The sequence below is a fragment of the Pristiophorus japonicus genome, chromosome 8 (assembly GCF_044704955.1).
Source record: "Pristiophorus japonicus isolate sPriJap1 chromosome 8, sPriJap1.hap1, whole genome shotgun sequence".
Lineage (NCBI taxonomy): Eukaryota > Metazoa > Chordata > Chondrichthyes > Pristiophoridae > Pristiophorus > Pristiophorus japonicus.
This window is the reverse complement of record NC_091984.1, coordinates 223462722-223490559: the sequence shown is the minus strand read 5'-3', so window position 1 is coordinate 223490559 and position 27838 is coordinate 223462722. Positions and strand designations below refer to the sequence as shown.

Below are 27838 nucleotides of genomic sequence, written 5' to 3'. Positions count from 1 at the left end.
AGAGCAGTCAATTGTTTTGCATTGACGCACTGACCACACTTGTTCAGCTCCGTTGAGCAGGCCACATTTTTCGCATGCCAGACACGAGACTCCCAAAGCAAGTGCTCTACTCGGAACTCCTTCACGGCAAGTGAGCCAAAGGTGGGCAGAGGAAACGTTACAAGGACACTCTCAAAGCCTCCCTAATGAAGTGCAACATCCCCACTGATGCCTGGGAGTCCCTGGCCAAAGACCGCCCTATGTGGAGGAAGTGCATCCGGGAGGGCGCTGAGCACCTCGAGTTTCATCGCCGAGAGCATGCAGAAATCAAGCGCAGGCAGCGGAAAGAGCATGCGGCAAACCTGTCCCACCCACCCCTTCTCTCAACGACTATCTGTCCCATCTGTGGCAGGGACTGTGGTTCTCGTATTGGACTGTTCAACCACCTAAGGACTCATTTTTAGAATGGAAGCAAGTCTTCCTCGATTCCGAAGGACTGCCTATGATGATAATGATGATGGAGACAAATGTGGCAACCAGTTTGCACATTGCACAGTCCCACAAATATCAGAGATAAATGACTCGTTAATGTCTTTTGTTGGTGTAGGCTGAGTGATAAACAGTGGCAAGGGCATCAAGAGAACTCCCTTGCTCCTCTTCAAATAGTGCAATGGAGTGAGAATGGCCCACTGTCTCAATGTTGCTCTCTAATGGAGTTACATTAAAGATGTTATCAACAAAAGGTCAAGATCCTGCACTGTACAAAAGAGTGGAAAAATTACATTTTGGTCATAAATTTGTCATGCCCCAGAGGTCACAATAGCAAAGATTTACAAGTGGGAAAACAATTCATACACATTATATTGTAAACATTCTTTGTTAAATAAAGCTACTTATTACAATCAGTTAAAAGTTTTTAAAAAGTGGGCCATTAAACCAACGCAAGGAAGAACTAGTTCAACATTATAAATAAAGTTTCAATTTAACTTACTCATTTAATCTCGACTGCTAGAGGGTCTAGGGAAATTGCAGTCTCTCTGGGTGGTAGTTTTATATACACATTCCTCCCTACTGACTCGTGCCAGTCACCTCCCTGCATTTCACCCCATTGCTATTCTTCATTTGTGAGGCTGGACAATGTGCACTAGCTATTCCATTGTGGTGTTGAGGGCATGAGCCTAATCCTGTACCACACCAAACATCTGCATATGTGCACTTTCTAACGGTAGTCACTGGGAAACAATTAGAAACAGGAACCCTAGATAACTTTAATTCCCTTAAAGTATCGGTTTGCCTCAGCTGATAACACTTGTCCAATTCACTTCTTGCAGGTACTAGCCCCGCTTGAGGTCTTGGACACACAGTTAAAGCCGACACTTCAGTGTTACTGAAGGAGTGCTGCATGGTCAGATGACTCATTAAATCTAGGACACAATTTTCTATTCGGGTGATGCAAACGATCCCATGGTACTATTTAAAGAAGAAGAGTGTTCTTCCAGTGTCCAGACCAAAATTCATCCTTTAACCAACATCCAAGAGCAGATTAACTGATCATTCATCACATTTGCTGTTTCTGGGACCTTGCTACCCAAATTGGCTGCTGCATTTACCCACATAACATTGAATGCATTCTGTGAAGTGTTTCGGGACATCCGAAAAAGAGAAAAAAGGCACTTATATAAATGCAAGTTCTTCCTTTCACTGGTGGTATTTTGGAAAACTGTATATTCTGTACTGCCTCCCAAGTAACCCAGCAGAGACCAATTAAACCTGGCACTTTATGGGTTTGTCTATTTTTATATTCTGGGGGCAGCTATTTCAATTTCGATAATGTGTGCCACATCTATTAATGCCTACAATGAACAAAGCAGCTTTTGTGTTGGAAGGAGATCATGTTGGAATAGGGAATTTTAGGCAAATTAAAAAACTATCTGGGAATCATTTCATGCCTTAAAACATGTGTTTTTAAACTTAGAAAGAACCACGTGGGCTGTTCATTCTTAATAGAAAACTGCACATTTTAAAAACTTTTACGAAGAGTTAAATGATCTGTCAGTTCCAGCCCACTCGTTTGCTAATGAGACAGAATAGGGCAGATGAAATTCCAATCTGGGGAGAATTCTGGTTGTGTATAATTTTTGACTACCAATGCAACTGTATATGAAATTATGACAACCCATCTGTACAAGGGAAAAGAAAGTGAAAAGGAAGGTCAAGTGTTGTGCAGGTCAAATTAAAAAAAAACAGATTGTATTGGAAATGTCCTTGTAAAACTACTCTGACATTTTCATAAATCACAGAGCTGAATTGCTCAGGTTTCTTGTCCCTTTCCTTCAGAGACGGTAAACAGCTTCCGTTACGTCTCTCAACAGCGCATGCTGTAATTTCAGATCTCGCTACTGTCTTGACACTATTGTAAAATAGTTATTGAATTTCCTTCTCCTCTGAGCTTCAAGCTCCTGAACAGATTAAACCTGCGTCAGACCGTGATTAATTTTTAATCAAAACTACTGTGATTTCACTTTCTGATCAGCCTGATTGCGATTATTAAAACAGCTTTCTATTCTACAATAAATGCAGCTCATTTCTTTTTGGGGATTGCAGGAGTGGGATTCCAAGGCATCACAAGTTTGAGTCTTGCCGTTTGAATTTTCTCAGGTACAGTCGTGTTACTCAGACATGTAGAGTGTTTTACATTCAGGTGTATTCCCTTACTGCTCAATATGTAATTATATAATAGCATAACCTAGGAATGTAACAGCATATCCTCGTCAGCTGAACTGAATATTTGTATCTTTTGCACAAGCCCTGAAGTACTCCTCTCCAATCTTTCCGAAGGCGGACAGAGAAAACACATCCTTAAGCTGTTTTATTTCACAGCAAGTGAACATACAGAGCAACAGTTATGATCAAACTCACTTAGTTCCATCAGCACAATTTGTCTTTGCATAATTAATACAAAATCATGAACATGCTACACCTCCCCACATTGACGAGTCACCTTTCTCAACTTAAACAAAATATCTGCTATCTACCTCTGCATTCTAACCTTCAGAGTTAGTGAATGCTTGGCCTCACAGCTCTTCCTTTAAAAGGAAAATACTTGCCAGTGTTTGATTTTGTCTGTTCTATCTCCCTGTGCCCACAACCCAAGGTGGAGGGCCTATGACAGATGATCCCTGCTCAGCATCCAGGACCAGGGACCTTCCAACATAACAGATGAGGGATGGTTACTGAAACAGGCGAACAAACTGCTTTTGTTTTCACTCGTGTGTGTAGATACTTTACTTTAAAAAGCCAACATTTAAATGGTAGTTCTTTTCCAAACCTTTTCTGCAAAAAAAATGGTAAAAAAAAAGAATCCCAAAAATTTGATTGGAGGAATAACCTCATTTGGGATTTCCGAACTTCCATTTCTTTTCCACTATCGGAAAGCAAAACCACTTGCTATAATTCAGTCTATGGTAAAGGGAAGAAAATAAGTATGTCTTATGAACATCCCTCCCTCTGAGGAAGTATTGAAAAATAGAATTTGTAAAAGTGAAAAAGGACCTTCACGATTTAAAGAATCAATTTATTTCCTACATTATTTGAGGACAGGGATCATAAATAAAAGGTGGTTTTAAAAGGAGGTAGCTTCTCATAGGGGTCCAAGTCACAAGTAGTTTGCCCCAGGTTCCGTGTTATGTTCTCTTCTGAACATTATGTTCAATATGACAGAGGAGAATGTACAGCACACTAATTACATTTTCAGATAACACCAAATTGTGTAATGAAGTCAATAACTTAGAAGAGTTGAGAGATTAGAAAAAAAGTTGGTGATAAATAGTTGATGGAAGTTGCTGCAAATGGATTTAGATATGTTGGGGAAGTGGACCCAATATATCTAAATCTTTAGATATGTCTAATACAGAGAAACATGCAATTATGCATACAGATGAAAATAAAAGAAATAGAATACATCATGGTCAGCGACCACGCTCTCAAAGCACAAGCGTTACATCAGGAGGCTGCAGCCAAGAAAAACAGGGTCGGGGCCTGGAATGCACTTCCTAAAAGGGTGGCGCAAGCAGACTGAATAGCAACAAAAGGGAGGGATAAGCAAACTGAATAGTAACAAAAGGGAGGGGTAAGCAGACTGATTAGTAACAAAAGGGAGGGGTAAGCAGACTGAATAGTAACAAAAGGGATGGGTAAGCAGACTGAATAGTAACAAAAGGGAGGGGTAAGCAGACTGAATAGTAACAAAAGGGAGGGATAAGCAGACTGAATAGTAACAAAAGGGAGGGGTAAGCAGACTGAATAGTAACAAAAGGGAATTGGAATTGTATTTGCAAAGGAAAAAATTGCAGGGCTATGGGGAAAGAGCAGGGGAGTGGGACTAATTGGATTGCTCTTTCAAAGAGCCGACACAGCACAGTGGGCTGAATGGTCTCCTTCTGTGCTGTCTGATTCTACCATTCATGAGAAAACTTGGATCACAATAACAAGGTTATACAAGACATTTCTAAGATCTAATTTGGTGTAACATCTTCAGTTTTGGTCCCCCTCCCACCTCAGAAAGGACATTGTGACTCTGGAAATGGTGCAGAGGTGGAAAACAATGATCCCGGCTTGAGAGTGTTGCACTCTGAAGATAACCAGCAAAGCCATTGCAATTGTCCTCTGCAATTGAAGTACTGGATGGTTTGACACAAAATAACATTCAAGTAGTCAGCACTAAGTAAGCCACCCTCAAGCCATGTGTGGTACAACAACGACCTGTATTTATATAATGCCTTTAACGTAATAAAACCTCCCAAGGTGCTCCACAGGAGTGTTATAAGACAAAAATTTGACACCGAGCCACATAAGAAATTATGGCAGATGTCCAAAAGCTTGGTCAAAGAGGTAGGTTTTAAGGAGCAGCTTAAAGAAGAGAGGTGTGCAGAGGTAGAGAGGTTTAGGGAAGGAGTTCCAGAGCTTTAGGGCCTAGGCAGCTGAAGGTATGGCCACCAATGCTTGAGCAGTTATAATCAGGGATGCTCAAGAGGGCAGAATTTGAGGAGCGCAGATATCTTGAGGGATTGAGAGGCTGGAGGAGATTAGAGATAGGGAAGGGCGAGGCCACGGAGGATTTGTAAACAAGGATGAGAATTTTGAAATCTAAGCATTGCTTAACTGGGAGCCAATGTAGGTCAGCGACCACATGGGTGAACGGGACTTGGAATTAGGACACAGGAATCCGAGTTTTGGATAGCCTCAAGTTTATGTAGAGTAGAATGTGGGAGGCTAGCCAGGAGTGCGTTGGAATAGTCAAGTCTAGAGGTAAAGGCAGGGATGAGTGTTTCAGCAGCAGATGAGATGAGGCAGGGGCGGAGAAGGGCAATGTTACGGAGGTGGAAACATGCAGGTTTCGTTATGCTGCGGATGTGTTTTCGGAATCTCATTTCAGGGTCAAAATATGCCACCAAGGTCGTGAACAGTCTGGTCCAGCCTCAGACAGAGGCTAGGCAGAGGGATGGAGTTAGTGGCTAGGGAACAGAGTTTGCACGGAAAAAAATGTTACTGATACCAGCTCAGGTCCAAATCAACAAGCAATCAAACAAAAATGAAATATGGAAAATAAATGAGAAATCTGAAGTGTAATGGGGTACTGCTTAGAGACAGAATAGTTGCTGTTGCATTTAGGACAATACTCAAACCTCTCACTCCCCCACCCTGCCCAAAAAAAGGATACACAAAGGCAAAGGAAAATGGAACGCATACTTAAGTAATCTACAGTGCTACAAGAAAAATCATTGGGATCCTGCCAGTTCTCTAACTCAGGAAAGTTATCCTTGACCCTTGGCTATAGAGCAGATTGAATGCTTCAAGGAATATCTGAAAAAGTCATTCTTACTTTTTTTTGCATCAAACGCAGCTCGTCGCTCAGGTTGCTGTTCACCTTCATCAGCTGCTGTATCTTTGCCTCGGAAGCGCTGAGAGCATTTTTCACCTCCATGTATTCCTGCAATGTAATTGGTCCGTCTGACAGATCAGAGTCCATGCTCTACAACAAGAAGTACATCTGATGAACAAAATTCTCTTTCTTTGTAGAGATGGTTATAAAACTACCAAACTTTTGAAGGCTAAACCTGCAGTGCGTTTCCCCTCTCTCCAAAATCCTTTTCACTCATATCACTATAACAATCCTTCACTGCTGAACTCCACTGTTACAATGGCGAGGAAGGTACCAAAATGCCACTGGGGCCATGACGTTAAATGTTACAGTACAGAATGAATAGATTCAAATGTGAGTTAGCATCTGGATTTTTTAAGCTTTTAAAGAATGGCTGAATTTTAACAGGCAGTAATTGCATTGAATGGGTTTAGATCAAACTGGGACAAGGCAATCTGAGGTTTTACCACAGCAATGTGAACCTGTTTGTGATTATTGCCTTATAATCACTCCCACTTATCTATCTCAGAACAGTACATCAGTTGATTCATCCATGGCACTGCATAGTAACAAAATGGTTGGGTTTATAATAATGGATGAAAGAAAAAACAAATTCAAATAAGGATTGTTGCTGGATCATGCATGCCACTGAAAATGATGCCACTTTGTTAAAGTTCGCTGAGAGCCAAAGACTGAGCCAACATGTCATTGAGCAGTAAAGGTTGTACATGTGCACAGCCAAAGCAACACCAAGTGTGGCTTCTTGCAATTGGGTGTTTCTCGAACATGCCCATCTGAAATCCCACCCTTTGCTGCTTACAATAGAGCTGTAACTGGATGTGATAGATCATTCCCAGCAACTGATATCACTGGAGTCACTTAGCAGGGATGGAAACTCTATTTTGCGATTTGTGTTTTAACAAAAAAGGTACCCTGGAAGACTTGAAAGGGGAGTAATCTGAATTTAAAGCACTCGCCCAGCTCGCCTTCCTTTTGTAAGTGCAACTTTTCCTAAACAACACTGATGCACTTTTTTAAAGAAATGGACTGCAACTTAACATTCAATGTTCATTTTGGATGTGATTCAGGAGTACAGTACTACAATTAGTATCAAGCCACCACCAAACTTGAGCTCCATTAAAATGACACAGTAGAAGTACCTTTGCTCTGATTGCTTTAACTGCTGGTTCCTGGTCCGTATCTTCATCTGAAGCAACACTGTCATAATCTGGCTGATCATTGTCATGGCTCTCACTGCCATGACGATCATGAACGCTCTTCAGTATAAGTTCCACATTATCTATGTTAACAAGAAAAAAACTGAGCAATTTCCAAACTGATTGATATATAACACTTTAGAATGGTCCAAAATGAAGAAATTGAACAAAATAGAAGAGAACTTAGTCATTGAAACACTCTTTACACACCTACAGATAAAAGCAACTTCTGGTATGAAAGATCCAAGAAAGATTGTGCCAGAGTGCCTGTGATTATATTACGTATTGGCAAATGACTAACAACTGCATCTCAATCCAGCAATGATCATCTTTTCAGTTCAGTTTTGTCCATGGTTCAATTGAAATGGAACCTCTGACAACAACCACCGACCCAAATCTGACTCAGAGAGAGAGGATGACTGTAGAGTGTGGCACACTCCTTTGCAAGGAATGGGGGAAGTGAAGATATGTGATCATTCTTAAAATGATCATGGATGAGCAATGGGCATTCAGCCAAGCAAGCCCATCCAGCTAGCACCCCAACTATCCCAGCCTGGCATCCAATTGCATTTTGAATGCCCCAATATTCTTGCCTCTAGTGCCTTGTTTGAAATTGCTATCCCCTGGTTCTACTAGCCAACTCCGAAATTATATTCAGATTTACTTCATCAATACCATGCAATACTTTGACCTGACCCAGCCTTAACCTCATTCTCCAGACTGTAGAGCTTGAATGGCTATAATTTGGGATGAAGAGAAATTTCTTCACTCAGAGGGTGGTGTAGCTTTGGAATTCTCTATCCCAGAGGGCTGCGGAGTCCGAGTCATTGTGTATATTCAAGAAAGATCGACAGATTTTTGGATATTAAGGATATCAAGGGATAGTGCAGGAAAATGGAGTTGAGATAGAAGATTAGTCATGATCTTATTGAATGACGGAGCAGGCTCAAGGGACAGAATGGCCTACTCCTGCTCCTATTTCTCATGTTATGTTCTAATTTCTCAATAGAGCTCATCGCTTAAGACTTGGGATCATTCTTGTTGCTCGCTAATGCATCTTTTTCCTCTTACACCCCAACTGCCTCCTCCATACAGTATGTATTAGCTCCATTAGTGTTAACTGCAGGATGATGGGACCTGCAATGAAGAACTCAAGATACCTCTATTACAGTACACATCTTATACTACCCTAATAAGCCAATATGACATTTGATCCCCTATTAAACTACTGGAAGACTGCCCTAGAAGCTGTTCTATTGCGTTAAATTTCACAATGTTAGATAACTACAACAAAAAGGGACCAATTCCCAGCAACATTTAATCAACCCGAATAGTTCAGTAAATTCAGGAACCAGTGTGAAATTTAGCCATTAGGAAAGTACCAGTTTCAAACCCCTTGTCCATGCTAATCTCAGCTGTGGTAGTAATTTGCCTGAACGTCTTTGGGCTGGGTGGGGGTAGGGGTGAAGAGATAAATACCAAGGTTCCCGCTCTGATCAGCCTGAATAGCTCCTACTGAAAAGCACATGTGTATGGATATTTGGTGAGGTCAAGGTTTTAGGCCACATGATCAAGCAGCCAGTTAACGGTCTTCAACTGGCTCACACGCAAAAACTAGCCACTTAGGTGAGGGACTGGAGACCATACCCAAACACAAGTCAATGCCTTTAGAAGAGACGGATGGAGAAAATAAAGATCTCTTCAAAAAAAAAAACAACTGACAACACAGTGAGCTGGGAACATACACACATTCTAAATATACTGTTTTAAGAGCACATCCGTTGCTGGACTTTTATTTGCTGCTACTTATTTGAGAGACTACAAAGCAGGAAAGATATAAAACAACAGGCATTTTCTTCTTTCTGACCTGTCAACTGGAGGTTGTCAAGCATATAGGTTTGTGCGGTGACAGGATGAGTTTTAAGAATAAGATAAATGTATAAGGACAATTATAGCTACATATCACAGACAGTTTGCCGCAATATGCTTAGTTGGATCAGCATTCTACTTTGTCCTTTAACCAAGTATATATATTTATCTGGACTCAACTGTATCACTTCCCCATGACATACTGCATTTCTCTTCAAAAGGCCTTTATTAATAGTTTGGAAAACAGACATTGTGGTATATGTTGTCATTTATTCAACAACATGGTGGAGTGGAGGAGAAAGGGTGGGGGGGGGGAAGCTAATAAACAGCAACAGGTATTATAATGCAGGCCATTTTTATTCAACAGCATAGGGGTGGAGAGAAAGGTAAAAAAAAAATAGTTCACAGAACTTCTGTATAAAAATACTGTTACATGCAGTAAATAGTTAAAAAAAAGACTAGGTTATTGATAATACTAGGATGCAGAAGTGTTTCAAAAATATATCGCAAAATTCATACTCGTGGTCCAATCACACATTTTCCAGTAAATATGTTGCATCATGCAGAGATGCCATTATAAACTGGTTCAAAAACTGCCCAACACACCTTGGGTATTTAACGCACATTTTACAAAGAAATACCAGGCTATGTACAAGTCTCAATCTGAATCACAGCCAAACTCCTATACATGATTTCAGGAAAAATCAATTTCCCATTTTAAAGGCATATGCAGGTATAGAAAAACAAGTTTATTGGCGGAGTAAAAAAAGTGAGCACATACACCTGAAAAATTCCACCTGTTTAACTAGTATGTGCCAGTATCTATTTAGATCGTACCATAAATTTATGACTACTGATGATCCCACCTCAATGAGAGAGTTCTGCAAGTTAATCTGTGGGAAGGAAGGGGGAAAAATCCTTCATCCAATGCTCAAGCATACCACCCTAGCATGATTCGAACAAGAACATATAGTAAGCTGGAAGGTGCTGCCCCCTCTTTTAGAGTGGGAGAGGAAGATGGATGAAGTTCATGGAATTCTGCAGTTCTCCTTATGGCACAATTGGTAATGCAACTAATTCAGACCAAGAAAGTCTGATCTTCAAATCACTGGGCTTTGCTAAGTTAGCTGAACCCAAGTAGGTGGGGCAGTAGGATGCAATAGTTTGCCTCACAACTCCCAAGGTTGGGGGAAGAGATTGGGCTTTGCTGTGATGTCCCCACAGTTAAGTAGTCCGTTGACACTCAGCGCCTAGGCTCATACAGGAAGAATGGTCATCTAGACAAGGTAGCAGAGGGCTGTCACGACACATGGTAACCATTCTCCAGTGGTCAAGGTGTATAGAAGAGCAGGAAAAAAAAAATGATGGGCGGGAGGAAAAAAAATTGATGGAATTTTATTCTTGGATGCAAAAGCTTAATTTAAAAAAAAAATACAGGCAACAGATTAACACTCTGAATTTTATGCAAGCTTCAATTTCCAATTTAAAACAAAAATCTATTTTACTATATATTAAAGACAAATTTTGGTTAAAAAATATAACCAGGAAGATATTGGACACCAAAAGTCTTGACAAGAGATCCTTTAGTCTGAATTCAGCCTGTAGTCTTGTGACCACTGTCGAAGAGTAACTGGCACAAGTTTCTGTAGAGACCTTTGTCCAATCTTCAACATAGAAACACAGTATCCAGAAATCTCTGTAGTTAAAGTCATCCATAGTGCCCTCAATGAATGTCATTTCCCTTATATCAATTCTTGCTAAGCACCGCCACAACTCTACCACTTCCATGCTTCGTGGGTAGGACAGGACATTTTTCAGTGAAAGCTCCACGTGTTCACTTCCATGTGTGCACCTTTTCATCTGAATGGAAAAATAATAATTTTGGTTTCATCCGACCACAAGTTGCTACTCTTTAAGAACTAGACTTGTTTTCGTTTTAAAGCACAAAATGTAAATAAGCTTTTCTCTTGAATTCCTAACCATGTAAAATAATCCATTAAATCATGATCACTGAACTAAGGACTTTGCTTCTCTCCTCCACTTGTCTCTGTTTGAAAGTACCTCTTTCTGTCAATAATGACCAACGATCTCAATTTTCAGCAAAGCAAGGTTTTAAGTCAACCATGCAATTGTGCTATAAGGCTTTCTTCTCCCCACTTGTAGTTGTTTTCTCCTTCTCCAGTTTCATGGGTGCTGGCTACACTCTTGATACAGCACCCAAGTGACCATTCTTCATGTGCGAATCTAGGGGCGGGGTAATTTTTCCCGAGCCGTTTTTCCCTCAATGTCCACATTTTTCTTTCTGCTAATTTTCTCCCCATCTCTCCTGAAGGTACTGAGTCTTGCTGGGGTATTGCTGCAAAGAGCACCCTCTAGTACCATATTCAAGTGACCATTCTTCATGCGGGAGCCTAGGCTAAGTGCTGGGTGGCTCCTTACGGCACAATAGATTCACAGTTGAAGCTGATCCCATCCTCACTCAGTGTTCACTTTCTAGATGGTATTTCTGGAATGTGTCTCTGCCTTGTTTTCTCCTCCCTACTTAAGAGTGCTGAGGGCAAGTCTATCACTGTAACCACTGCACCAGATTAGATCAGAGCAAACTATAGGTAGTGAAAGTTTAACTATAGCGAACTAGTTTAATTGCACAGGATAAAAGCTCACTGGGTTGGGGGTAATATATTAGCATGGGTAGAGGATTGGCTAACTAACAGAAAACAAAGAGTCGGGATAAATGGGTCATTTTCTGGTTGGTAAACAGTGATTAGTGGGGCTGCCGCAGGGATCGGTGCTGGGTCCTCATCTATTAACAATCTATATTAATGGCTTTGATGAAGGGACCGAGTGTAATGTAGCCAAGTTTGCTGCTGATACAAAGATGGGTGGGAAAGCAAATTGTGAGGCGAACACAAATAATTTACAAGGGGATATAGACAGGCTAAGCGAGTGGGCAAACATTTGGCAGATGGAGTATAATGTGGGAAACTGTGAGGTTATCCACTTTGGCAGAAATAATAGAAAAGCAAATTATAAATTAAATGGAGAAAAATTGCTAAGTGCTGCAGTAGAGACACACCTGGGGATCCTTGTTCATGAAACACAAAAAGTTAGTATGCAGGTACAGCAAGTAATCAAGAAGGCAAATGGAATGTTGGCCTTTATTGCAAAGGGGGATGGAGTATAAAAGCAGAGAAGTCCTGCTACAACTGTACAGAGTATTGGTGAGGCCACACCTGGAGTACTGTGTACAGTTTTGGTTCCGTATTTAAGGAAGGATATACAGATTGAGCATCCGAAATCCGGAAACCTCGGGACCGAGATCGTTCCGGATATTTCCAGATTTTGGAACGTCTTTGCCTGGGTCGAGGTAGGTGGGGTCGGGCAGTCGAGGTAAGGGGGCGAGGTCGGCCCGCCGAAGTAAGGGGAGAGGAGGGGAGAAGGGGAGGGGCGGGCGAAGTTGGGCTGGCGGTCGGGCCACCGAGGGCCGGGGCGAGGGAGGGCCGGAGTGTGGTCGGGCCGCCGAGGGCCGGGGCGAGGGAGGGCCGGAGCGGAGCGAGGTCGGGCCGTGGCGAAGTCGGGCGGAGTCTCAATTTCGGAACATTTTCCGGTTTCCGGACAACCCTGCCACGGATTGGCCCGGTGTCCGGATTCCGGAACATTCCAAATTTTGGAACTCCGGATTTCGGACGCTCAACCTATACTTGCATTGGAGGCTGTTCAGAGAAGGTTCACTAGGTTAATTCCGGAGATGAGGGGGTTGACTTATGGGGATAGGTTGAGTAGGGTTGGGCCTATACTCATTGAAGTTCAGAAGAATGAGAGGTGATCTTATTGAAACTTATAAGATAATGAGGGGACTCGACAAGGTGGATGTATCCACTGATGGGATGAGACTAGAACTCGGGGACATATTCTTAGACTAAGGGCCCACCCATTTAAAACTGAGATGAGGAGGAATTTCTTCTCGGAGGGCTGTAAATCTGTGGAATTCTCTGCCCCAGAGAGCTGTGAAGGCTGGGTCATTGAATAAATTTAAGGTGGAGATGGACAGATTTTTGAGCAATATGGTAGTAAAGGGTTATGGGGAGCAGGCAGGGAAGTGGAGCTGAGTCCATGATCAGATCAGCCATGATCTTATTGAATGGCAGAGCAGGCTCAAGGGACCAAATGGCCTACTCCTGCTCTTATTTCTTATGTTCATAAACCAGAGGTGAAATCTCGTCTTTTCTGGATTATATGACTTAGTATTACATCAGGAAGTGCATGCACAAGAATATTTTACCTGTACACTTCATCATCATCATAGGCGGTCCCTCGAAACGAGGATGACTTGCTTCCACGCCAAAATAGGATGAGTTCACAAGTGGAAGATGCCTGTGCGTGGATTTTTTTAACGTGTGGTTGCCGTTGCACACCAGCCACCACATGACCTTGACAGAGCTAGGTCTTGGTCCAGTGACAAGGGTTAACCAAGACGACTGGAGACCTGGGATTTTCTGTTCATTTTATTCTGATAAAAGGTTGTCATGTGACAGAGGGAGACAGACATGCGTGGTTCCCTGTGCTTCAGAAGCTACTGTAGAGGAGTAACTGACGGAAGAAGGAAAAATTGGGAAAAAGAGGGGGAGAGAGAGATAGATGAGTACGGTAACGGATTGCTGGCATTTGGCCTTGACTTCAAAATAATAATTCATCCCAAGACCTCTGTGCTCCACATATTCTGGCCCTATGAACAACCCCGATATTAATCACTCCAACTTTGACGGCTGTGTCCTAAGCTCTGCAATTCCCTCCCTAAATCTCTTCGCCTTTCCATTTCTCTTTCCTCTTCGAAACATACCTTTTCAAACAAGCTTTTGGTCATCCGGCTTATCATCTTATATGGCTCGGTGTCAAATTTTGTTTTTTGTTTGATAGTGCTCCTGTGACGTGTCTTGGGATGTTTTATTACGTTGAAGGCGCTATCTAAATACAAGTTGTTGTTGAGCTGTACACGTATTCCTTTAATAAAAGCTGTATCAGCTGAAGACTATGCATCATTACTATGACTTCTATATTCAGTTTCAGCTGGTATGTTTGCGACAGTTCAACATTTTCCTCAATTGTCCCTTTCCATTGATGCCAAATGTCACTTAAGAAAACTCCCCAAATCTGGGTAAGCTTCTTTTGTTACACTTTTCATTGGAATTAAGAAAATAAATACATAATAGAAACATTGAAAACATTTAAGAGTTAAAGATGACAATGTCCAAACATGTTTTGGTTAATTGCTTCTAAATAAACATGTGCAATTTTCCACATAGATGAACATGCAGTTCTTAAGTAGACTGCTCTGTCAATAAAATGGATATGAAAACCAACAACTTGTTAAAATAGATCGGGATATCACAGCGGTGCGATGTCCCAATATACAATGTCCACAAACTGTGAAGTGAACTGCTGCTCCTGCAGTTCACTATAACTTGTATTAAGAGATAGCATTTTCCTAGTAGTCCCACATCTCCTTTGCTAAAGATGTCCCAAGAAGCCTATTTTCCTCTGTTGTACAAAACACTAACTTCTTAACTTTCTATGCCTTGGCCAAGACGATCCAAGATTTCAGTGCTGCTCCCATATATGGGGAGGCTCTTCTCACATTCCTTACTCACTCATAGACACAATCCAAGAAAAAAATTCATATGACAAGTCATCCTCATTCCTGTACTTCCAATCACTCTCTTCCTGTAGGCACATGTCCAAAATGCCATGAGTCTTTTTCTTTGCAATACTAATGACCTGTGTAATTCAGATTCTAATGCTCACCTCCATTTTAAAATCAACACGCTATAGTTATTGATCTTCTGAACCTTCTCTTGCTGCTCCTAATCTGTAAGACGACAGCACATTTTTCATCTCAATTTCTGCTAATAACTGTGCTTGCAACTGCTCCAAGATGGCTTGACCATTTTTAGTGACCTACAAACAACGCGAGAGCAGATCGGAGCAGGAGATAAAGACAGCGCAAGCAGGAGCCGGCACACAAACAATGCAAGAGCAGATCGGAGCGGGAGAAAAAGGCAGCCAGCCCAACCAGCACCAACTGACCTGGGAGGATAAGTAAAAAGATTCAAAGTCTGACGTCACAAGAAAGCAGGGAAGTGACTGGTTGGTCAGTATTTCTTTTTCTTGGGCATTGGTTGAAATTAAGAGCTGGAATTAAAAACCTAAACTTTCAAAACGTGAAAACTTAATTAAATGCATTAGAGATGGCAGGGCAGGCGATGTGTTAATGCTGCTATATGTGGCAGCTGGGTGACCCCACTGAGATCCATGGCGACCACATCTGCAGTCAGTGTCTGCAGCTTGAGGAACTTTGGCTGGAGTCCGAGCTGCGGACACTGCGACACATCAGGATGGGGGCGAGTTACCGGACGCTGTCTTCCAGGACACCCTTCAATCACACCCCTTAGATTAATTAATTTAAATTTGGTCCAAGAAATAAGGGATGTATGCAATAAAGGTACAGCAGTAATCATGGGTGACTTTAATCTACATATTGATTGGGCTAACCTAACTGGTAGCAATGCGGTGGAGGAGGATTTCCTGGAGTGTATTAGGGATGGTTTTCTAGATCAATATGTCGAGGAACCAACCAGGGAGCTGGCCATCCTAGACTGGGTGATGTGCAATGAGAAGGGACTAATTAGAATCTTGTTGTGTGAGGTCCCTTGGGGGAAGAGTGACCATAATATGGTAGAATTCCTTATTAAGATGGAGGGTGACAAAATTAATTCAGAAACTAGGGTCCTGAACTTAAGAAAGGTAACTTCGACGGTATGAGGTGTGAATTGGCTCGAATAGACTGGCGTGTGATACTTAAAGGGTTGACGGTGGATAAGCAATGGCAAACATTTAAAGATCACATAGATGAACTTCAGCAATTGTACATCCCTGTCTGGAGTAAAAATAAAACTGGGAAGGTGGCTCAATCATGGCTAACAAGGGAAATTAAGGATAGTGTTAAAACCAAGGAAGGGGCATATAAATTGGCTAGAAAAAGCAACAAACCTGAGGACTGGGAGAAATTTAGAATTAAACAGAGGAGGACTAAGGGTTTAATTAAGATGGGAAAATAGAGTACGAGAGGAAGCTTGCAGGGAACATAAAAACTGACTGCAAAAGCTTCTATAAATATGTGAAGAGAAAAAGATTAGTGAAGACAAATATAGGTCCCTTGCAGTCGGATTCAGGTGAATTTATAATGGGGAACAAAGAAATGGCAGACCAATTGAACCAATACTTCGGTTCTGTCTTCACGAAGGTAGATACAAATAACCTTCCGAATGTACTAGGGGACAGTGGGTCTAGTGAGAAAGAGGAACTGAAGGATATCCTTATTAGGCGGGAAATTGTGTTCGGGAAATTGATGGGATTGAAGGCCGGTAGAGTACTTAAGGAAGTGGCCCTAGAAATAGTGGATGCATTGGTGATCATTTTCCAACAGTCTATCGACTCTGGATCAGTTCCTATGGACTGGAGGGTAGCTAATGTAACACCACTTTTTAAAAAAGGAAGGAGAGATAAAACGGGTAATTATATTAGCCTGATATCAGTAGTGGGGAAAATGTTAGAATCAATCATTAAGGATGAAAAAGCAGCACATTTGGAAAGCAGTGACAGGATCGGACCAAGTCAGCATGGATTTATGAAAGGGAAATCATGCTTGACGAATCTTCTGGAATTTTTTGAGGATGTAACTAGTAGAGTGGACAAGGGAGAACCAGTGGATGTGGTGTATTTGGACTATCAAAAGGCTTTTGACAAGGTCCCGCACAAGAGATTGGTGTGCAAAATCAAAGCGCATGGTATTGGGGGTAATGTACTGGCGTGGATAGAGAACTGGAAGCAGACAGTCGGGATAAATGGGTCCTTTTCAGAATGGCAGGCAGTGACTAGTGGAGTGCCGCAGGGCTCAGTGCTGGGACCCGAGCTCTTTACAATATACATTAACGATTTAGATGAAGGAATAGAGTGTAATATCTCCAAGTTTGCGGATGACACTAAACTGGGTGGCGGTGTGAGTTGTGAGGAGGATGCTAAGAGGCTGCAGGATGACTTGGACAGGTTAGGTGAGTGGGAAAATGCATGGCAGATGCAGTATAATGTGGATAAATGTGAGGATATCCATTTTGGGGGCAAAAACACAAAGGCAGAATATTATCTGAATGGCGGCAGATTAGGAAAAGGGGAGGTGCAACGAGACCTGGGTGTCATGGTACATCAGTCACTGAAAGTGAGCACGCAGGTACAACAGCGGTAAAGAAAGCAAATGGTATGTTGGCCTTCATAACTAGGGGATTTGAGTAAAGGAGCAGGGAGGTCTTAATGCAGTTGTACAGGGCCTTGGTGAGGCCTCACCTGGAATATTGTGTTCAGTTTTGGTCTCCTAGTCTAAGGAAGGACGTTCTTGTTATTGAGGGAGTGCAGCGAAGGTTCACCAGACTGATTTCAGGGATGGCTGGGCTGTCATATGAGGAGAGACTGGGTCAACTGGGCCTTTATTCACTGGAGTTTAGAAGGATGAGAGGGGATCTCATAGAAACATATAAGATTCTGACGGGACTGGACAAATTAGATGCAGGAAGGATGTTCCCGATGTTGGGAAAGTCCAGAACCAGGGTACATTGTTTTAGGATAAGGGGTAGGCCTTTTAGGACTGAGATGAGGAGATGCTTCTTCACTCAGTTGTTAACCTATGGAATTCCCTGCCGCAGAGAGTTGTTGATTCCAGTTCATTGGATATATTCAAGAGGAAGTTAGATATGGCCCTTACGGTTAAGGGGATCAAGGGGTATGGAGAGAAGGCGGGAAAGGGGTACTGAAGGAATGATCAGCCATAATCTTATTGAATGGCGGTGCAGGCTCGAAGGGCTGAATGGCCGACTCCTGCACCTATTTTCTATGTTTCTATGTCAGGAACAGGAGGGTGTGACTATGAGTGAGGCAGGTATGGGGACCCAGGATGTAGCATTGGGGCCCTTGCTCTCGTCCAACAGGTACGAGATTCTTGCTCCCTGTTTGGACGAGGGCAGGGATTGCAGGGAGGATGAGCAAATTGACCACAGCACCGTGGTACAGGGGGCCACTCAAATGGGGAGAGTAAAAAGAAATGTGATAGTGATAGGGCCCAGTATATTTCGGGGGATAGATAATGTTCTCTGTAGTCGAGAGCAAATCCCGAAGGCTGTAACCCGGTGCCAGGGTTAAGGACATCTCCTGGGCTAGAGAGGAACTTGGAGTGAGAGGGAGAAGATCCAGTTGTCGTGGTCCACGTAGGTACCAATGACATAGATAGGACAAAGAACAAGGTTCTGCTGAGGGTACATGAACAGCTAGGGGCCAAATTAAAAAGCAGAACGTAATAAATCTCTGGATTACTACCTGAGCCACGACCAAATTTGCATAGGGTAAATAAGATCAGAGAGATGAACGCGTGGCTCAAAGATTGGAGTGGGAGAAATGGGTTTCAATTCATATGGCACTGGCACCAGTACTGGGGTAAAAGGGAACTGTTCCTTTGGCACGGGCTTCACTAAGATTGTTTCTTTGAACATGGGATTGTTTCTTAGAACAGTATGTTACAGAACCCACAAGAGAGCAAGCTATCTTAGATCTGGTCCTGTGTAATGAGACAGGAATAATAAACGATCTCCTAGTAAAAGATCCTCCCGGAATGAGTGATCACAGTATGGTTGAATTTGTAATACAGATTGAGGGTGAGGAAGTAGTGTCTCAAACGAGCGTACTTTGCTTAAACAAAGGGGACTACAGTGGGATAAGGGCAGAGTTGGCTAAAGTAGACTTGGAACACAGACTAAACGGTGGCACAATTGAGGAACAGTGGAGGACTTTTAAGGAGCTCTTTCATAGTGCTCAACAAAAATATATTCTAGTGAAAAAGAAGGGCGGTAAGAGAAGGGATAACCAGCCGTGGATAACCAAGGAAATAAAGGAAAGTATCAAATTAAAAACCAATGCATATAAGGTGGCCAAGGTTAGTGGGAAACTAGAAGATTGGGGAAAATTTTAAACGACAGCAAAGAATGACTAAGAAAGCAATAAAGAAAGAAAAGATAGATTACGAAAGTAAACTTGCGCAAAACATAAAAACAGATAACAAAAGCTTTTACCGATATATAAAATGGAAGAGAGTGACTAAAGTAAATGTTGGTCCCTTAGAAGATGAGAAGGGGGATTTAATAATGGAAAATGTGGAAATGGCTGAGACCTTAAACAATTATTTTGCTTCGGTCTTCACAAAAACCATGCCAAAAATTGCTGGTCACGAGAATGTGGGAAGGAAGGACCTTGAGACAATCACTGTCACTAGTGGGGTAGTGCTGGACAGGCTAATGGACTCAAGGTAGACAAGTCCCCTGGTCCTGATGAAATGCATCCCAGGGTATTAAAAGAGATGGCGGAAGTTACAACAGATGCATTCGTTATAATCTACCAAAATTCTCTGGACTCTGGGGCGGTACCAGCGGATTGGAAAGCAGCTAATGTAACGCCTCTGTTTAAAAAAGGGGGCAGACAAAAGGCAGGTAACTATAGGCCGGTTAGTTTAACATCTGTAGTGGGGAAAATGCTTGAAGCTATCATTAAGGAAGAAATAGAGGGACATCTAGATAGGAATAGTGCAATCAAGCAGACGCAACATGGATTCATGAAGGGGAAATCATGTTTAACTAATTTACTGGAATTCTTTGAGGATATAACGAGCATGGTGAATAGAGGTGTACCAATGGATGTGGTGTATTTAGATTTCCAAAAGGCATTCGATAAGGTGCCACACAAAAGGTTACTGCAGAAGATAAAGGTACGCGGAGTCAGAGGAAATGTATTAGCATGGATAGAGAATTGGCTGGCTAACAGAAAGCAGAGAGTCGGGATAAATGGGTCCTTTTCGGGTTGGAAATTGGTGGTTAGTGGTGTGCCACAGGGATCGGTGCTGGAACCACAACTGTTTACAATATACATAGATGACCTGGAAGAGGGGACGGAGTGTAGTGTAACAAAATTTGCAGATGACACAAAGATTAGTGGGAAAGCGGGTTGTGTAGAGGACACAGAGAGGCTGCAGAGATTTGGATAGGTTAAGCGAATGGGCTAAAGTTTGGCAGATGGAATACAATGTCGGAAAATGTGAGGTCATCCACCTTGGAAAAAAAAAAACAGTACAAGGGATTATTATTTGAATGGGGAGAAATTACAATATGCTGCGGTGCAAAGGGACCTGGGGGTTCTTGTGCGTGAATCCCAAAAAGTTAGTTTGCAGGTGCAACAGGTAATCAGGAAGGCGAATGGAATGTTGGCCTTCATTGCGAGAGGGCTGGAGTACAAAAGCAGGGAGGTCCTGCTGCAACTGTACGGGGTATTGGTGAGGCCGCACCTGGAGTACTGCGTGCAGTTTTGGTCACCTCACTTAAGGAAGGATATACTAGCTTTGGAGGGGGTACAGAGAAGATTCACTAGGCTGATTCCGGAGATGAGGGGGTTACCTTATGATGATAGATTGAGTAGACTGGGTCTTTACTCGTTGGAGTTCAGAAGGATGAGGGGTGATCTGAGAGAAACATTTAAGATAATGAAAGGGATAGTCAAGATAGAGGCTGAGAGGTTGTTTCCACTGGTCGGAGAGACTAGAACTAGGGGGCACAGCCTCAAAATATGGGGGAGCCAATTTAAAACCGAGTTGAGAAGGAATTTCTTATCCCAGAGGGTTGTGAATCTGTGGAATTCTCTGCCCAAGGAAGCAGTTGAGGCTAGCTCATTGAATGTATTCAAATCACAGATAGATAGATTTTTAACCAATAAGGGAATTAAGGGTTATGGGGAGCGGGCGGGTAAGTGGAGCTGAGTCCACGGCCAGATCAGCCATGATCTTGTTGAATGGCGGAGCAGGCTCGAGGGGTTAGATGGCCTACTCCTGTTCCTAATTCTTATGTTCTTATGTTTTTATGAACCAGGCTGGGGCCAGAGTCCTGGCGAATCGAATAACTAGAGCTATAGATAGGGCTTTAAACTAAATAGTGATGGGGAGGGATCTGATGAGCGGAAATGTAAAGAGAGAAAAGAGCAGGCAAATGTGCAGGGTAGCAATAGGGGTAACGATAACCAAAGCGTGACAGGAAGGGACAGAGTGTATACACACAAGACAAAACTAAAAGCTTTGTATCTGAATGCACGCAGCAATCGTAACAAGACAGATGAGTTGATGGCACAAGTAGAAATAAATGGATATGATCTGATTGCCATTGCAGAAACATGTTTGCAAGGTGACCAAGGATGGGAATTAAATATTCAGGGGTATTTGCCATTTCGCAGAAAGGAAAAGGAGGTGGGGTAGCTCTGTTAATAAGAGATGAGATCAGTGCAGTAGTAAGAAATGATATTGGCTCAGAAGATCAAGATGTAGAATCAGTTTGGGTGGAGGTAAGAAATAATAAGAGTAGGAAGTCACTGTTGGGAGTAGTCTATAGGCCCCCAAACAGTAGCCACACTGTCAGAGAGTATAAATCAATAATAAATAGAGGCTTGTAAGAAAGGTACAGCAATAATCATGGGTGATTTTGATCTTCATATTGATTGGACAAATCAAATTGCCAAAGGTAGCCTGGAGGAAGAGTTCATAGAGTGTATGCGGGATGATTTCTTGGAACAATACTTTGTAGAACCAATCAGGGAGCAGACTATTTTAGATCTGGTAATGTGTAACAAGACTGGATTAAATAATGATCTTGTAGTGAAGGATTTCTTGGGAAGAGTGATCATAGCATGGTAGAATTTAAAATTCAGTTTGAGGGTGAAAAAGCTAGTTCTCAAACTAGTGTCCTGAACTTAAATAAAAGTAATTACAAAGGTGTGAAGGCAGAGCTGGTTAAAGTGGACTGGGAAAATATATTAAAGGGCAAGACTGTAGAAAAGCAGTGGCAAACATTTAAGGAGATATTTCATAACTCTCAGCAAAGATATATTCCAGTGAGAAAGAAAGATTCTAAGAGAAGGATTAACCATCTGTGGCTAACTAAGGAAGTAAAGGATGGTATCAAATTGAAAATAAAGGCATACAATATTGTGAAGAACAGTGGAAGACCAGAAGATTGGGAAATTTTTAGAAACCAGCAAAGGACGACTAAAAAAAATGATAGAGATAGCTTATGAGAGTAAACTAGCAAGAAATATAAAAACAGACAGCAAGAACTTCTACAGGTATACAAAAAGGAAACAAGTAGCTAAAGTAAACATTGGTTCCTTAGAGGGTGAGTCTGGGGAATTAATAATGGGATCAGGGAAATGGCGGAGACTTTGAACAAATATTTTGTATTGGTCTTCATGGTGGAAGACACTAAAAGTATCCCAATAATTGATAATCAGGGGGCTATTGGGGTGGGGGGGGGGGGGGTGCAGAGAAACTTAAAACAATCACTATCACTGGAGAAAAAGTACTAGGCAAACTAATGGGACTAAAGGTGGACAAGTCTCCTGGACCTGATGGCGTGCAAAGATAGTGGCTGTATTGGTTGTAATCTACCAAAATTCCATGGATTCTGGAGAGGTGCCAGCGGACTGTTCTGTCATCCTGGGAATCATTCTGATGAACCTTCGCTGCACTCACTCAATAGCAAGAATATCCTTCCTCAGATTAGGAGACCAGAGCTGTACACAATATTAAAGGTGTGGCCTCACCAAGGCCCTGTACAACTGTAGTAAGACCTCCCTGCTCCTAGTCAAATCCTCTTGCTATGAAGGCCAACATGCCATTTGCCTTCTTCATAGAAACATAGAAAATAGGTGCAGGAGTAGGCCATTCGGCCTTCGAGCCTGCACCGCCATTCAATGAGGTCATGGCTGAACAGGCAACTTCAGTACCCTATTCCTGCTTTCTCGCCATACCCCTTGATCCCCCCTAATAGTAAGGACTACATCTAACTCCTTTTTGAATATATTTAGTGAATTGGCCTCAACAACTTTCTGTGGTAGAGAATTCCACAGGTTCACCACTCTTCACTGCCTGCTGTATCTGCATGCCAACTTTCAATGACTGATGTACCATGATACCCAGGCCTCGTTGCACCTCCCCTTTTACTAATCTGTCACCATTCAGGTAATAATCTGCCTTCCTGTTTTTAGCGTCATCTGCAAACTTGAAGATATTACATTCAATTCCTTCGTCTAAATCATTAATGTATATTGTAAAGAGCTGGGGTCCCAGCACTGAACCTTGTGGTACCCCACTAGTCACTGCCTGCCATTCTGAAAAGGACCCATTTATTCCTACTCTTTGCTTCATGTCTGCCAACCAGTTCTCTATCCACGTAAGTACATTACCCCCAATACCAAGTGCTTTAATTTTGCGCACTAATCTCTTGTGTGGGACCTTGTCAAAAGCCTTTTGAAAGTCTAAATGCACCACATCCACTGGCTCCCCCTTGTCCACCCTACCAGTTACATCCTCAAAAAATTCTAGAAGATTTATCAAGCATGATTTCCCTTTCATAAATCCATGCTGACTTGGACCAATCCTGTCACTGCTTTCCAAATGCACTGCATTTAGTTTAATCTATATTAATGACAGAGATGTATCCAAATTTGCTAATGATACAAAGATAGGTGGGAAAGCAAATTGTGAGGATGCAAAGAATCTGTAAAGGAATATAGATTGCCTAAGTGAGTGGGCAAAAATTGGGCAGATGAAGTATAATATGGGGAAATGTGAGGTTATCCACTTTGGTAGGAAAAATAAAAAAACAATTTATTATTTAAATGGGAGCGATTACAAAATGCGGAGATAGAGGAGGATCTGGGGGTCCTTGTACATGAAACACAAAAAGTTAGCATGCAGGTAAAGCAAGTAATTAGGAAGGCAAATGGAATATTGACCTTTATTGCAAAGGGGATGGAGTATAAAAGTAGGGAAGTCCTGCTACAACTGTACAGGGCATTGGCAAGACCATACTTGGAGTACTGCGTAAAGTTTTGGTCTCCTTATTTAAGGAAGGATATACTTGCACTGGAGGCAGTTCAGAGAAGGTTCACAAGGTTGATTCCTGAGATGAAGGGGTTGTCATATGAAGAAAGGTTGAGCAGGTTGGGCCTATACTCATTAGAGTTTAGACAACTTAGAGATGATCTTATTGAAACGTATAAGATTATGAGGGGGCTCGACAGGGTAGTTGCAGAGTATGTTTCAGAATAAGGGGTCGCGTCTATTTAAAATAGAAATGAGGAGGAATTTCTTTTCTCAGAGGGTTGTGAATCTTTGGAATTCTCTACCTCAGAGAGCTGTGGAGGCTGGATCATTGAATGTATTTAAGGTGGAGATACAGATTTTTGAAAGATAAGGAAGTCTAAGGTTATGGGGAGCGGAGTTGAGGCCAGGATCAGATCAGCCATGATCTTACTGAATGGTGGAGCAGGCGCGAGGGGCCATATGACCTATTCCTGCTCCTATTTCTTATGTTCTTATGCTGTGCCGATTCAAAAGACTTGAGAGTTTTAACACCAGCTGCAAAACACTTGTCTGGGAACTGTGGAAAAAGACTGTCCAGGAGATAAGAGAATGAAAGACCTATTCATCGTGAGAGTGTCCCTTTGTTTTGAACCTAGACAATTGCGTACACGGTGGGCAGACAACCAGAAAAACAGTATAACATGGCTGTAACATGCAAGGTCAAATGCTGCAGTCAAGAGATTGATAACCTGGTCAATTACAAAGGAAAAGGGGGTTAATTTTAAGATCGTTGAGCAGGGCTGTAATTAACCCTGTCTTTTCTTTCTATTAATCACTTGGGGGATAGGTAATTTTAACTGTTGTAATAATAAGATAATAAGATAATAGGCCCAAGTTTCCACAAGAAAAAAAACGGGCGCCCCTCCGAGCTGGGCGCCCGTTTTTCGCGCCTAAAAAAACTCTCAGTATTCTCCACCTACTTACAGGTCCTGTGGCACTCGGCGCAGCCAGCTCGAGCTGTGGGGGGGCGGAGCCAGGTCCCGGCGCTGAAAACAGTGCCGGGACTTCTGCACATGCGCGCTACAGTCGGCATGCATGTGCAGTAGCTTCAGGCGCCGAACTGTGTGGGAGGGGCCCGAAGCACGCAGCCCCTATAGCCCTGGCCCAATGGCCTCACTGGGGCTGCGTGAATGAGGCTCCTCCCACGGCCAGCTCCTGCTCCCCGCCCCCGACAAGACCCGACACCCGCTCCCCCGCCGACCAGACACCCGCTCTCCGCCCCCACCCCCCGCCGACCAGACCCGACACCCGGTCCCCCCCCCACCCCCCACCGACCAAACCAACACAACACCCGCTCCTCGCCGACCAGACACCCGCTCTCCGCCCCCACCCCCCGCCGACCAGACCCGACACCCGGTCCCCCCCCCACCCCCCACCGACCAAACCGACACAACACCCGCTCCTCGCCGACCAGACACCCGCTCTCCGCCCCCACCCCCCGCCGACCAGACCCGACACCCGGTCCCCCCCCCCACCCCCCACCGACCAAACCCGACACAACACCCGCTCCTCGCCGACCAGACCCGACCCGACACCCGCTCCTGTCTCCCTCCCTCCCTCCCTCTCTCCCTCTCTCCCTCTCTCCCTCTCTCCCTCTCTCCCTCTCTCCCTCAGCGGAATTCTCCCTGGCTGAAGCATTTTCACACAGGTAGGAAGATGGTTTATTTAATCTTTTCTTGGCTTATAAATGTTTATTCAGGTTGGATTTATTTGTATAATATTTGTAGAAGTATAAATAAGGATTTATTGTCGAATTTAATGAGTTCCCTTTCCCCCCCCTCCACCTCCCCACCTCGTTCTGGACGCCTAATTTGTAACCTGCGCCTGATTTTTTTAATGTGTAGAACAGGTTTTTTCAGGTCTACAAAAATCTTCACTGGCTCCATTCTACTTTAGTTTGGAGTACATTTTCACTGTGGAAACTTTCAAATCAGGCGTCAGTGGCCGGACACGCTCCCTTTTGAAGAAAAAATTCTGTTGTAAACTAGAACTGTTCTACCTGACAAGAACTGCAGAAAAAAAAATGTGGAGAATTGCGATTTCTAAAATAGTCCGTTCTCCACCAGTTGCTCCTAAAAATCAGGCGCGAATCATGTGGAAACTTGGGCCCAATAAGTTAATAATAATGGGATAATAAGAACATAAGAACAAAATAAATAGGAACAGGAGTAGGCCATACGGCCCCTCGAGCCTGCTCCGCCATTCAATAAGATCATGGCTGATCTGATCATGGACTCAGCTCCACTTCCCTGCCCACTCCCCAAAACACCTTATTCCCTTATCATTTGAGAAACTGTCTATTTCTGTCTTAAATTTATTCAATGTCCCAGCTTCCACAGCTCTCTCAGGCAGCAAATTCCACAGATTTACAACCCTCTGAGAAGAAATTTCTTCTCATCTCTGTTTTATATGGGCAGCCCCTTATTCTCAGATCATGCCCTCTAGTTCTAGTCTCTCCTATCAGTGGAAACATCCTCTCTGCATCCACCTTGTCAAGCCCTCTCAATCTTATATGTTTCAATAAGATCACCTCTCATTCTTCTGAATTCCAATGAGTAGAGGTCCAACCTACTCAACCTTTCCTCATAAGTCAACCTCCTCATCCCCGGAATCAACCTAGTGAACCTTCTCTGAACTGCCTCCAAAGCAAGTATATCCTTTCGTAAATATGGAAACCAAAACTGCACGCAGCATTCCAGGTGTGGCCTCACCAATACCTTATATAGCATTGTTGTTGCCTATCTAAGGGTTAAGTCATGGCAGGACAGCTCGGTCACGTGGTATGCTCCTCCTGTACCATGTGGGAACTCGGGGACGACACCAGTGTTCCTGACGACTACGTGTGCGGGAAGTGTATCCGCCTCCAGCTCCTGACGGACCGCGTTGCGGAGTTAGAGCTGAGGGTGGATTCACTCTGGAGCATCCACAATGCTGAGAATGACGTGAGTAGCACATGTAGCGAGTTGGTCGTACCGCAGGGAAAGGATCCACAGCCAGATAGGGAATGGAAGACCAGCAGGAAGAGCAGTGCAAGGAAGGTAGTGCAGGGGTCCCCTGTGGTCATCCCCCTGCAAAACAGATACACTGCTTTGGGTACTGTTGGGGGGGGGGGGAATGACTCATCAGGGGAGGGCAGCAGCAGCCAAGTTCATGGCACCGTGGCTGGCTCTGTTGCACAGGAGGGCAGGAAAAAGAGTGGGAGAGCGATAGTGATAGGGGATTCAATTGTAAGGGGAATAGATAGGCGTTTCTGCGGCCGCAACCGAGACTCCAGGATGGTATGTTGCCTCCCTGGTGCAAGGGTCAAGGATGTCTCGGAGCGGGTGCAGGACATTCTAAAAAGGGAGGGAGAACAGCCAGTTGTCGTGGTGCACATTGGTACCAACGACATAGGTAAAAAAAGGGATGAGGTCCTACGAAACGAATTTAAGGAGCTAGGAGCTAAATTAAAAAGTAGGACCTCAAAAGTAGTAATCTCGGGATTGCTACCAGTGCCACGTGCTAGTCAGAGTAGGAATCGCAGGATAGCGCAGATGAATACGTGGCTTGAGCAGTGGTGCAGCAGGGAGGGATTCAAATTCCTGGGGCATTGGAACCGGTTCTGGGGGAGGTGGGACCAGTACAAATCGGACGGTCTGCACCTGGGCAGGACCGGAACCAATGTCCTAGGGGGAGTGTTTGCTAGTGCTGTTGGGGAGGAGTTAAACTAATATGGCAGGGGGATGGGAACCAATGCAGGGAGACAGAGAGAAACAAAAAGGAGGCAAAAACAAAAGACAGAAAGGAGATGAGGAAAAGTGG

General features: G+C 43.2%; 1 protein-coding gene across 12 annotated transcripts in view; it reads right to left on the bottom strand.

Moving 5' to 3' along the window:
- Nucleotides 1-27838, bottom strand: part of git2a (G protein-coupled receptor kinase interacting ArfGAP 2a) — a 122806-nt gene that overhangs the window by 24738 nt on the left and 70230 nt on the right. For 11 of the 12 annotated variants that reach the window (XM_070887963.1, XM_070887965.1, XM_070887969.1 and 8 more), the window contains exons 13-14: nt 7060-7199; nt 5861-6010 (exon numbers count right to left, since the gene is read on the bottom strand). In XM_070887963.1, coding sequence (XP_070744064.1) covers nt 5861-6010; nt 7060-7199 — 290 coding nt within the window. The remainder of the gene's footprint in view (nt 1-5860; nt 6011-7059; nt 7200-27838) is intronic. The other variant, XM_070887967.1, reaches the window with a different exon arrangement.